The 12534-nt window shown below is 47.3% G+C and overlaps 1 protein-coding gene and 1 long non-coding RNA gene across 3 annotated transcripts in view; one reads left to right on the top strand and one right to left on the bottom strand.

The window, feature by feature from the left end:
* The window catches only part of MAST1 (microtubule associated serine/threonine kinase 1), a 93973-nt gene extending 90269 nt beyond the window's left edge, over positions 1 to 3704 (bottom strand). For both annotated transcript variants that reach the window (XM_083482902.1, XM_083482904.1), the window contains exon 1: positions 3576 to 3704. In XM_083482902.1, coding sequence (XP_083339028.1) covers positions 3576 to 3614 — 39 coding nt within the window. In that variant the 5' untranslated portion in view covers positions 3615 to 3704. The remainder of the gene's footprint in view (positions 1 to 3575) is intronic.
* The window catches only part of LOC310697029, a 277036-nt gene that overhangs the window by 198934 nt on the left and 65568 nt on the right, over positions 1 to 12534 (top strand). The gene's annotated exons all lie outside the window — the stretch shown is intronic.

Below are 12534 nucleotides of genomic sequence, written 5' to 3'. Positions count from 1 at the left end.
AGCGCCACCCGCGTCCCTTTGGTTTTGGCTTACAAAGCCCCAAACAGCTTGGGACCAGATTGACAGATTGCCTCCTCCCATATTGCCCTGTCTGATCAGCTGAGGCCTCTTGGTTGTAGAACAATGTGAAGAAGTGCATTTGGGGGTGATCAGGAATAGAGTCTTCTCTTGGTGGCTCTTGATGGCATGTGCAGCTGGACACCAACACTGATGGTGTTTGGCTGCCTTCTGAAAATGCATTTGTGACCCTAAGATCTTTGCTGGTGTCTAGTTCCAGAAGTGGTTTTGTGTTGATTTGCCCTGGATAACTGCTGTGTTTTAGTTTTGAAAATATTAACTGTTTAATGTTGTAACCTGTTTGATGGATCATTGTATTTTTCCTGCTATGTAGCATATGAAAGGCAGTATACATACAAGCCCAAAGTATTGTAAGGACCATTGGTAAAAGAAGGAGGAAATGATTAAACCTATCGCCTGGACAAATAAATTAAACAATGGTTGGCTTACATGTGCAGAAGCACAAACCATAGTCTGGATTTTGAACTCTAATTAGTGCAGAACATGGTTAGGCACGATGTCTGAAGAGATACAGCAAAAGATGTCTAGTGGACACCACTGAAAGATGGCACTTAGTTTCTAACAGTGCAAATTCCAGGACTGAGACTATCTGGAAACACTTTCAGACCCGGGAACCCTATGGCTTAGCCCTGGGAATCTGTAGCTTTATGTTGGATGAAATTCTCTCTTCACATGGTCAGAAGCACTTTCATCACTTCTCACTTCATATGCTTCAGGACAGCCTGGGCATTGCATAAAGACACCGCAGATGGGCCTACATAAATTAATTAAACCCTATTCCAAGATTATATGAGTGATGGTGACTTTCTCTTCTCCATCAAGGAGACTGCAAAATGAGGTAGGGGAGGTTATAGATCACTGCATTATTAATTGAAATTATTATTAATTGTCGTCATCATCATCACTATTAGATTATCCACCCTTCACCGGAAACCCCCAGAATGGATTACAGCAAAATAAAATACAGAATAAAAACAATTCAAAACAAAATACAATCCCAAATAGAACTATGTAACTAGCTGTCCATATCCAGTCAACTTTTTGCTATTTCATATGTCTCTTAGCTTCCAATGTCTACCAATGTGAAATAAAGAGAAACAGATTTTCTCATTTATCACGTTTATATCATCACTTTCCTCCAAGGAACCAAAGATCCATTTTATCCTCAAAAGAATCCTGTAAGTTGGATTACACCAATGATGGCTGGCCCAAGGTTTCCCAGCTAAGAAAAGATCTGAATTTGCCTGGGTCACCCCAGTCCCAGCACTCTAACTAGTACAGCAGCCTTTGCCAGCCTGGTTCCCTTCCAGATGTTTTGGATTACAACTCCCATCAGCCTTCAGCCAACATGCTGCGGTCCAAAACACCTGGAGAGCACAAAGTCGGAAAAGTCTGCCCTACACTTTCTGCATCCTTCCATGGAGCCACTGCAAATACAGCTCGGGAAATGGTTTCTTAGGAACAGATTGCTTACAAGAAATGATGGGCTTTGAAAAAGTTTTGTTTCCATTTTTAGAATGCCTCGCCTTCACTAAGCACGTTGTCCAACCACGGGGACTTCTGCTGTTTCGCTTTTCCCTTCCACATGAGCTGAGCATCCCCGTAGCTTTCTCTCTCTTGTATCCTTCCTTGCTGCCCGGGACAGTATGCAGATGAATGGACTGCACTACTCTCTGGGAACCTAGCATATGCATACATTGTCATGCCCCCATAATTCCAAACAATTTGTTTATATACCATAAACACCTTTCAAGCTCTGTGAAATAAGAGAGACAAGGCTAAACAACTGTTAAAGCTAAGTATTTTTAAAACATATACAGTAACTAGAAGTGTCTGGACATGTGGAGAGGTTGTTTGTTACCTCCACAGCTCATACTGCCTGCAAGGAGCCAAGAGAACAGTCTATTGATTCAATTTCCGGGGGGGGGGGGGGCTCACAAACAGATACCAGCCAGACAGAACCTGCTTAGGCCCAGAGTCCATGGGACTCTGGGTGGGTGCCCCATTCTGTGCCTCTCATCATATCCATACTACTCCAGTTGTTAGATCTCATTCATGTCACAGTCCTAATTCTTCTATGCACACAATGTGTCCTATCAGCACACAGTGCTTCACAGAGCATTTGTGAAACTTCTGGAGCCAGTGGCGTAGTGTGGGTTGTCAGCACCCGGGGCAAGGCAAGTAATTTGCGCCCCCTAACCCGTGGATTTGCGCCCCCTAACCCATGGATTTGTGCCCCCTAACCCCCAGATGTTGTGCCCGGTGCAGCCAGCCCCCCCTGCACCCCCCACGCTACGCCACTGTCTGGAGCAGCCAAGCAAAATCACTAATGTCAAAGGTGTGGTGGGTTGGCCTCCAGGGGCTTTCCCTAAAAAGCTTTAGCAACTGGATGTTTCCATTGCAGTCTTTTGCTGTTCAACATTTCCTGACATCCAAAGTGGGAAAGTGGGAATGAAATGTAGCAATATAAGACACCTTGGCTTTGGAATGTTTTCACAATCAAAGGCTCATCTAGCACCCACTCCAAGTCCTCGACACTTTTTTGATCCCCCACCCTCTCAACCTTTTTAGTGTTTGTCAAGTGCTCTATTCCATTTGGGTGCTGTCATGCTCAAGCTGTAGTTTACTCTACACATTAAGGTTTATAAAATAATGTTTGTAAAGTTGCCCTGATAATGTACTTAAGGCGTAGGGCAGAAATCTAAGCAAGTTATTTAAGTAAATAAATGTAATAATTCTACCCCTATTTCTCCTTTGCTAGTGCCCTCTATTTAGAGTGGAACTTCCTCGGGGCAGGGACTGCTGCTTGTCATTTTTGCATGCTGCCAAACACTACATAAACGGACTCCAGCCTGACCCCGCTGGGAAATTCTTCTATTCTTAGGACTGAGGTACAGCCTCAGTCTCTTCAGTCTGGCTTTGCCCCAACGGATGAAGCAGAGAGAAAGGAGGCGGAAAAAGGAGCCTTCTCCCAGATCTCATTTTCAGCAAAGCCAAATGATGATTCGCAGGCGCCGCTGATCTTTCCCTGGCGCTGCCCAGGGACGCGCGTGACCCCACAGCCCACCCGGGGCAGGCGGCCCTCGGCTTCCCCGCTGGTCTTCGGCCATTCCGTCCCCCTTCCCACTCCTCCCCCTGCGACACACCAGAAGATTTGCTCGGGTCTGGAGTGCGGGGAGCGCGGCCACCTCCGGCGGCGCCCCCCTGGCACCAAAGGAAAGCGCCGCTCGGTTGGCACCGAGCACACCTGCGCCCTGCAGGAAGAAACAAGCCCGGGCTGGGCTTCTGCTCGGAGGCTCCCCCGGGATGGCGGAGGAGAGAGCGGCGGCGGCGGCGACTGCCGCCCTGTCTCTGTTGCCCATCGGCCTCCCTGCGTCGGCGGAGAGGGCGCGCGGATTGCGCGCCGCATCCCCGGCACCGCGGCAGGCTTGGCCAGGGCGGCGCGGGCTTCGCTTTGGAGAGGAGGGAGAAGGGACCCGCCGCGCGCCCTGATTTACCTGGAGCCGCCTCCGGCGTATGATCCCGGAGTCGTCCATCGCTGGCCGGCCCGAAGAGCTCGCCCCATGGGCGCCGCGCGCCTAGTGCCAGCCGAGCCGAGCCTGCGCGCCTCCCGTGCCGCCTTCCAGGCCGCGGCTGCGCTGCGCTGGGCTGGCGCTCAGGGCGGGGCTGGCCAGGTGGGCTGCGCGGAGGGGGCGCCTCGCCCGCCCGCCCCCCGACTGCGGCACAGCCCCGGCCTCGCCTGGGACGCTTGGCCCGGGGCGCGCCGGGCGGATCCTCTCTCGGCGCCCCTGGGGCTCGCCGGCTGCATGCGCGCCCGAGGCTGGCGGAGCTGGAGCAGCGGCACAAGGAGGCGGCGAGGGCGGCGGCCGCCCCTCCCCGGCTCCCGCTCCTGTGCGCCGCGGGCGGGGCCGACGTGCGCTCCGGCTGCCACCCAGCCCGACCTGGCGGGGGCAGCGAGAGGATGCGGCGCCCCTCGCCGGCCAAGTCCGGCCTCCTTAACCCTTTCCCCTCGGCCGCCTTGGCGATCACACGGCGCCGCGCCCGCTCCAGTGCCGAGGGTGGGGGGCGCAGCTGCAGCGCGCCGGGCTTTGACGCACTCCCCCGCCCTCGGGCAAACGACCCTCACTGAGAACTAGACTCTTGCCATCTCACCTGCGAGGCAGCCCTGAAGAAGGTGCCACCCCACCCGCTACCTGCATTCCACGCGTCTTGCCTCAGGCGCCAAAATGTCTTGGTCGGCCCCACAAGAGCCAACTCCTAGGGGCCTGTGGGGGCTTCCCCACAGTAACATATTTGAGGGGGCCGGACCCCCGCAGATTTTATGTCCATTCCCATTCAAATGGTGTGTGTGTGCTGCATCATGGAATCAATTATGTGGGACAGAAAGATAAAAAAGGAAAAGGACCCCTGGAGGGTTAAGCCCAGTTAATGGGGTTGCGGTGCTCATCTCGCTTTACTGGACGAGAGAGCAGACGTTTGTCTGCAGATAGCTTTCCGTGTCATGTGGCCAGCATGACTAAACCGCTTCTGGTGCAGTGGGACACACTGGCAGAAACCAGAGAACACGGAAACGCCATTTACCTTCCCGCAAGAATACCTATTTATCTACTTGCACTGGCATGCTTTCGAACTGCTAGGTTGGCAGGAGCTGGGACAGAGCAATGGGAGGTCAATCCATTGTAGGGATTCAAACCGCCAACCTTCCGATCAGCAAGCCTAAGTGTCTCAGTGGTTTAGATCACAGCAGCACCCACTCCCTTACCTGCGGGCCCCCCAATATCTTATTCAAGTTGTGCCCCACTGTCTACCCTGACTATTAAATAGAATCATAGAATTGTAATGTTGGAAGGGTTTTCTAGTCCAGCATCCATGACAGTTGACCATCCAACATCTACTTTCAAACCTCCAAGGAAGGAGAGTCCACCACCTCCCAAGGGAGTCCGTTCCCCTGTCAAGCAGCTCTTACTGTAAGAAGGTTCTTCCAGATGTTTAGTCAGAATCTCCTTTCTGGTAACTTGAAATGAAGATCTGCCTTTAAAAGGGTGGGGGAGTAATATCAGATTCTAGCACCCATAAGCCACATAGATAAAACATTCCAGTTGCCAGCTAAATCGAATCCAGCTCATCATCGTCCAATGGCAGTTGATAGTGTAGTAGTCTGACAAATGTGCTTTTTAGTAGGCTACACAGAAATTTATTGGTCTTATAATATATTTTACATTTACACAGGGCTGGCACAAGCAGAAAATCCGAAGTGGCTCACATTCTCCCACGTGGGACACAATGCATTGGCAAATTCTCGTTCTACAAGTTGCATTAAAATTGGTGGGAGCTGTGGAGGAGCGAATCCTTTGCAAAACTTCCCAGATGGTGTCTTGTGGGCCACTGCTGCCACAGGAGCATACGAAGCTGCCTTAATGCACATGGGTCCATGATGCAGCCTAGCATAGCCTCTTCCCACCTGGCATTGGGTTTCCCATGGTCTCAGGACAGACAAGGCTCCTTGCTCCCAAAGTTAGCCCTCAACATCAGGGGGACTCTGAAGTTGGCTCCTAGTTCCTTATTTGCACGAAAGTTCAAATGCAACACCATCAAAGCACTTTAAAAATGAACTAGGATCTATGTGTTCCTGAACCCCAAACTAAACTTAGGTGCACTCCATATCTCTATCTCCTGGACAAAGTCCCTGTTTCCTTGGAGATCAGCAATCGTGCAGATTGCTTGGCACCTGAAGCAACTACTTTGTTGCTTATGTCATTGAGTTGGTACAGATGTTATTAGCAGCCACAGAGCAGAAGTAACCCTCATTCCGTTCAATAGGACTTACTTCCAGGAAGGTTCACTGTGGTGGTCAGGGCTATGCTGTGTCAGTCTATAGGTGGTGGTGAGTTATGCTCCTCCATACAACTTTCCCCCTTCCTCTACATAGAAAACTAGGATGTCAATGAGATGGATTCTATCCCTGACTTGCTAGTTTTCTATCTGCAGGGAATGAGGAGTGTTCCATTATGCAAGTCCCCACTTACCCTCTGAAGTGGTGCAGCTCAGACACATTTACCACCTCAGTAAGAACTAGTCCTTTGTAAAGCAAGAGTTTCTCTGGGCACTAATGGCATTGGGATTACAGACAAGATCAATCATTGACCCTTTCACATATAGATCTCCCAACACTTTGCTTCTTTTTCTCTCTAGCTTCGCCCTCTCTCATCCCATAGAAACATGTTATTATGTTATGGGTCATAGCGTACAAGGGGAGGGGAGGAGAAATGGGATAAATTAGTCTGATGAGCTAATGTGTCTGGGGAGAATGACATTTAATAAAATGTTTTTTGGCTTTTTTCACAAGGCTCATCCATGTCCTGTCCCCCATCACAGTATCTTTGACATATGCTAAGAGCTTTGCTGTATTATTGATCAGTCTCTGGTTTCTAGTCCCAGGGGGAGTGGGGGCTGGGAGCGCCAAACTGCCAACACTCTGTTCTTATCTGTTAAGCAGCCCTAAAAGGGGTGTGAGTATTAGGTGATGGTGGCTGAGAGAAAAAGTATTGTTACCTGCCACCCCAAATTCCACAAGTGGTGCAAGATTCCAGGCATTCCAGGAGCACTTTACCCATGGACAGCGAGGCACGGCGGAGACTGTAGTGTTTTTATGATATATGGTTTATTTACACACATATATAAAACCTGAGTCCAGATGCAGGGGCTCAACACGCTAAAGTCCAAGAGGGTCCCTTCTCCCATAGGCACAGCAGGCTTGAGGTTCAGAGCAGAAAAATCAGCCATGCTCTCTGTCTCTTTGTTATAGCCTGTCTCAGTCAGTCAACATGGTGCTCTTCGGCCCCTTTCTTGTTCCTTGTTGTTGTTGTTAGCCCAGTGAAACGATTCCCCTCCAACCCACATCATCCAATCTGAAATCCGAAACCCTTTTTGTCTCTGCCCACTAACACACAGCTGGAGGAGGGGCTCCACTCCCCCTTGCTGTCCAGCCCTGAATGTCCTGATGGCTCAGCCATTATCAGGCGGTTACCTCATGGGGAAGCTGGCCTGTGTTATTTCCATTTTGAATCCCTGCTGGATCTGGGAGGTCGGTGTTTGCAGTTTAACCTTGATTAAATTCTAACACTTACTAAATCTAGAAATTATGGGTGCCTTGCCCCCACAAATTCTGGCACCTCAAACCTTATAACAGTTTTATTTCATTCATCCCACAAATCCCTCCAAGGCTGCAATCTCCACTTGATGTTTTCATGGTTTGGCAAAGGATGGGGTTGGAGACAACGTATTTATTTATTTCGTAAAATTTATATAGCACTTGACTGTAAAAACGAAACCTCAGAGGAGGGAAGGGTTGGCTTTAAGGGCTAATCAATAAGAAGTGAACTAGGGCAAGGCGGAATTGTGATGAAGACCATGGCTGTGGTCCAAAGGATGACTTCAGAAGCTCCTAGGGGCTCAGGCATCTTCAGTGGGGTCTCTCGCTAGGGTTGCCAACTCCCTAGAGGGAGGGGGTGGGTGGGTGGGTGGGAGCAGCCCGGCCTGCCAATGTCCCTTGCAGCAAAAGTTTGAAATGCAGAAATTGATCGCTGGGGAAGCTTTTACATGGCATGGAGCTAAGCATTCTCTTTTGCTAATTGCTGCAGAACAAACTGCTGCCATGCAGGGGATAAAAACAGGGATTAAAAGTTGACAGCTGTTATGATACTGAGTCTGTAGAACTAGTCAAGTAGTTATTTGGATCCTGGCCAGAAAACAGGTGGAAATAGGAATCAAAAATGTACAGTGACTGTGGGTGGGTGGGTGGGTGGGTGTGGCATGAAGTGCCTTCCTGTTCTCTTGTGCACCATTTGTCTTGGGTCCTAAACCCTGTGCATCATGGTTACTATCTGCCCTGAATCCTTTAAGGTAAGGTGCACTATATTATAAGATCAAATGAAATGGGTAGATACATTTCACAGGTATCATTGTGTGGTGTGCACTGTGGAGAAGTGAGGTCTTATGCCTAACCTGAGAGTGATGGAGCTGTTAGGTAAGGTAAGGGAAAGGACCCCTGGACTGTTAAGTCCAGTCAGAGGTGACTATGGGGTGTGGTGCTCATCTCGCTTTCAGACCGAGGGAGCCGGCGTTTGTCCACAGACAGCTTTCTCGGTCATGTGGCCAGCATGACTAAATCACTTCTGGCGCAACAGGACACCGTGATGGAAACCAGAGTGCACAGAAATGTTGTTTACCTTCCTGTTGAAGTGGTACCTATTTATCTACTTGCACTGGTGTGCTTTCGAACACACAGGGCAAGCCAGAGGAGAATTTGCCAGGCGTCCCATCTTGTAAACCACCCCTGTCCTGAGTGGCACTTCAGCCAAAGCCCTGTGGGGTGAAAGGGGAGAAGCTCCTTTGGACAGGTCTCCCCAGTCAGGGATTCTTCGTGCCAATTCACACCACCATGTGCCCACTTGGTGGAATTGGCACTACTACAAGTGCCACATAATACCCATTCCACATTTGTAAGAGCTCAGTCATTTAGTGTGGCAGCATCTACTCTCTTGCCTATTAAGATCAAATGCCTTTACTGTACTCTGAACCTTCTCTACCTTCTAATAACACCTGCTAGAAACATTATTGTTTAGACAAGCCTACCCAGATGTTTACAGTGTTGAGGATCTGTTTTAGTATTTTTGTATTTTAACTTTTGTATTTAAAGTAGAGTTGTAAATCTTTCTTGATTTGACTGTTTTATTTTTTATAAACTACTCTGAGGGTTTGTTTTACAATCAAGTGGTGTGTAAATTTTGTGAAACAAACAAACAAAAAAACTAGTGTGCGGGATCCAATTTTTCAATCTTGGGTGACTTTAAAAACTTGTATTGTGTATGCCTTTTTCCAAGAGATGACAGACTAGCTGATACTGTTGGTGTCCATTGTATTTAAAATTATGTTTATTACCTGTGATTAATAAATTTAAAAAAACCAACACCCATGTAGTGTGGCAGTGTGATAAACCAGGGACTGGAATCCTGGAGGTGTGTTCAAATAGCCACTTTGCTATATAAATTACCTACCCAGGGAGACAAAGCAGAATCCACAAAAGTGAACCTACCCTTACTCTTTGAACAATTACTCCACAATTTTGGCTCTTGGAAAGGACACAGGAGAAAGGATAAGAGGTTACTCTGTTGACTCTGTCTGCTGCACACATTGACCTAGTATTGCAGCACCTCCAGGAACAGTACTCTTCTATTAATAGTTCAAAATCAGATTAAATAAATACAAGCTAATGCAAGTGAGTACAGAGGACAATTTACCAAAAGGTTCTTGCATCTGACAGATACCAGACAGACAGACAGACAAGGCAGGGACCGCCTCTTCCATGAAAGGGGCCTTCTCATCGGTGGCTCCCTGTTTGAATAATGCACCACCCCTAGGCACTAGGCAAGAACATTTTTAAACATCCAGGCCTTTGCATCCTAATTTTCTGCTATCTTTTAGTGGGCTGGGCTTGAGTTGGATCTGCTCTTTTCTATATACTATTGGTGACCATTTTTGGTTGTTTTTATTTTGCTTTTAATGTTTGTTTTTGTAAGCTTATTTGAGTTCACCTTTCTGAAAAAAAGCATTATTATCATTATCATTATCTAGTGAAGTCAGGGAGTGGTAGAGCTCTCACATCTTGGTTGTGAGCTTACCAACTGGTTGCCCTGTAGTGCATGATTATTAATGTGTGAATTAATGTAAGAAACCAGAGGCCTTTCTCTTGGGCATTGTCGGCCAATTGGTGACAAAGAAAGATAGAACATTTTTTATGTATGCTACGACAGCGGCAAGAATACTCATCGCAAAGTATTGGAAGACACAAGATCTACCCACCGTGGAAGAATGGCAGATGAAAGTGATGGACTATATGACACTGGCTGAGATGACAGGCAGAATCCGTGATCAGAGGAAAGAGACGGCGGAAGAGGACTGGAAGAAATTTAGAATTTACCTTAAGAACTATTATAAAATTGAGGAATGCTAAAATGCCGAGGTGTTGAGAGAAAAAGGGATACAGCAATATAAGATTAAGTAATAGAAAGGACTAAGAGGATATATATTTGATAAAACTGCTTAGAAGCTGCTGAAATAATTTGGTAAATTGGGATGTAGAAAGGGGAGGTATGGGGGAGTCCGAGAAAGGAGGATTATGGAAAAAAGGTTATGAAATTATACATGTTTGTTTGTTTTTCTATTTGTTTGTATTGTCTAAAAAATGCTGTAAAATCAATAAAAAATTTATTAAAAAAAATATGTGTGAATCGCCTTTTACATAAGTCTGAAGTCTATTTGAGTGGGTGTCAAATGGGTTTAGTAAAAAACAACAACCAAAGGTAGGTTTCAAAACAATACAAATAAAAAAACCTAGACTTTAAAAAACCCACCCCAAAGCCTTATCTTTCTTCACCCAAATGATGGTTTAGGGATAATAATAAAAGCAAACAATAAGACTGCTCCTATAATCCAGGCCTCACGCCTTCAGCACACAGCTGTCCATAATAGATTCACAATGAATGCAAATGTATATGCATTATACATACCCAAGTATACCATGGAGGCATATTGCGGATGGGCTGTCACATATATGATGTGTCTGCATGAGGAGATGTTGGTGTTTCTGCTCTTCCAACATAAAGGCTTTGTGCTTGATAAGGAAAATTCTGGGTTGAGAGACTACTAAACAGCTCAGCTCATCAGGGTACAAGTCCCCCGCGGGTCCATGAAGTCAGTAAAAGAAGGAAATTCCAGCCAAGTAACTTGGAGCAAAACAGCAGTCAGTAGGCTTAGATCCTTTATTGTTGCGCAACAAGTTCAAACAGCAGCGAGTGAACCTCGAGCATGGGGCGACATTGCCTTTTAAAACTTTCCCACCATATCCCAGAATACAGTTCGTACAGCATCATTGCTACATCACTGAAACGTCAGAAAGGGGAGGGTTATACAAGATTAACATAGTCAAATATGTCACGGCAATACCCAAGTATAAGATTAGCATAGTTAAGTACCTACCACCCAAAGTAAAATGGAACTTCCTTTGCATGTCTGGATCCCGAGGCAAGTCCAGTGATGAGATTTGGCTTCCCTTGGCCAACAATCAGCTCAGCAATTGTCACCTGTGTGTGTGTGTGTGTGTGCGCGCGCGTGCGCGTGCACGTGTACGTGTACATGTACATGTCCTCACACTTGAGGGATTATGGCGGGAGGTGGCAGGGGAAAGGGTCCTTTTTCCAAGGGCAAAATGGCGTTGGAATGCAGGAAATTGGCAGAGGGGTTGGTTTTCTATGATTTATAAAGCTAGGTATCTTCCCTGAGCTGTCAAGTCGAAAGGATACATTCAGGTATAATATTTATAACATTTAACAACTTTAAAGATGTGCACCTCCATGTAATTTCTGTAACATGCTACTCACCATTCAAAAAAATCACAATTCATGCACAGAGTCTGGCACATCCTGAAGCTATATAGTAAAATAATGCCTCCTACTCATACAACATGTTTTGAGTCTTCAAAGCATGCAGTGCAGGCCAGTACAGTCATACCTCGGGTTGAAGTTGCTTCAGGTTGAGCGTTTTCGGGTTGCACTCTGCGGCGATCTGGAAGTAACGGAACACATTATTTCCAGGTTTCGCCGCTCACGCATGCGCAGATGCTCAAAATGACATCACATGCATGCACAGAAGTGGCGAATTGCGACCCGCGCATGCGCAGACACGGGTTGCATTTGCTTCAGGATGCGAACGGGGCTCCGGAATGGATCCCGTTCGTATCCAGAGGTACCACTGTATTATAATCCCTGTGTTGCAAATGGAGGGGTTGTTGTCCGTGTCCTGAGAAGGCCACCTATTGAGGTGAGATTTGCACCTGGAACAGAGCTCACCCCCATGTCCACTATGCTACAAAATGGTATCTTACATTCAGCTTCCTGCCTCCAGCAACACCTTCAAAATGAAGGAGCTCCGAGGTGGCAGGGGAAGGACGGACTGCTGCTTCTATGCCCAGCAGTTTTTCTGTGCCCCAGAAAAATCAAGACCCGCATGTCCCTAGCAAATGGAGTCAGAACAGCCCCAGCCATGTTTGCAAAATTAGCTTTGATGAAATATTCATGCAAGTGATATATTATTAAAGCCAGAAGAGCAGGCAGCGCAGTCTCCAGAATGGAAGAAAGTGAGCTTGGCCTATGACCCACCATTAAGCAACAGGGGAGGGAAGCAGACGAGGCTGTAGCCAGCCTGCTACACTCAGAGCAGACGGCCGTGCATCATTCCTGGTTGATGGAGGCTGCAAAATCATTGCCGCAGCTGCTCCACTTTCCAGGGGCAGCTCTTGTTCAAAATCCCGCAAGCACGTAGGTCAGACATTAATTTTTTAAGAAGGAAGAGTAAAAAATTGACTCCCTCTCCATTTTATTAAGAGGGCTGTTCAGATAT

Source organism: Podarcis liolepis (genome assembly GCF_965112155.1).
Source record: "Podarcis liolepis genome assembly, chromosome: 17".
Classification (NCBI taxonomy): Eukaryota; Metazoa; Chordata; class Lepidosauria; order Squamata; family Lacertidae; genus Podarcis; species Podarcis liolepis.
This window is presented reverse-complemented; position numbering and strand designations above follow the sequence as displayed.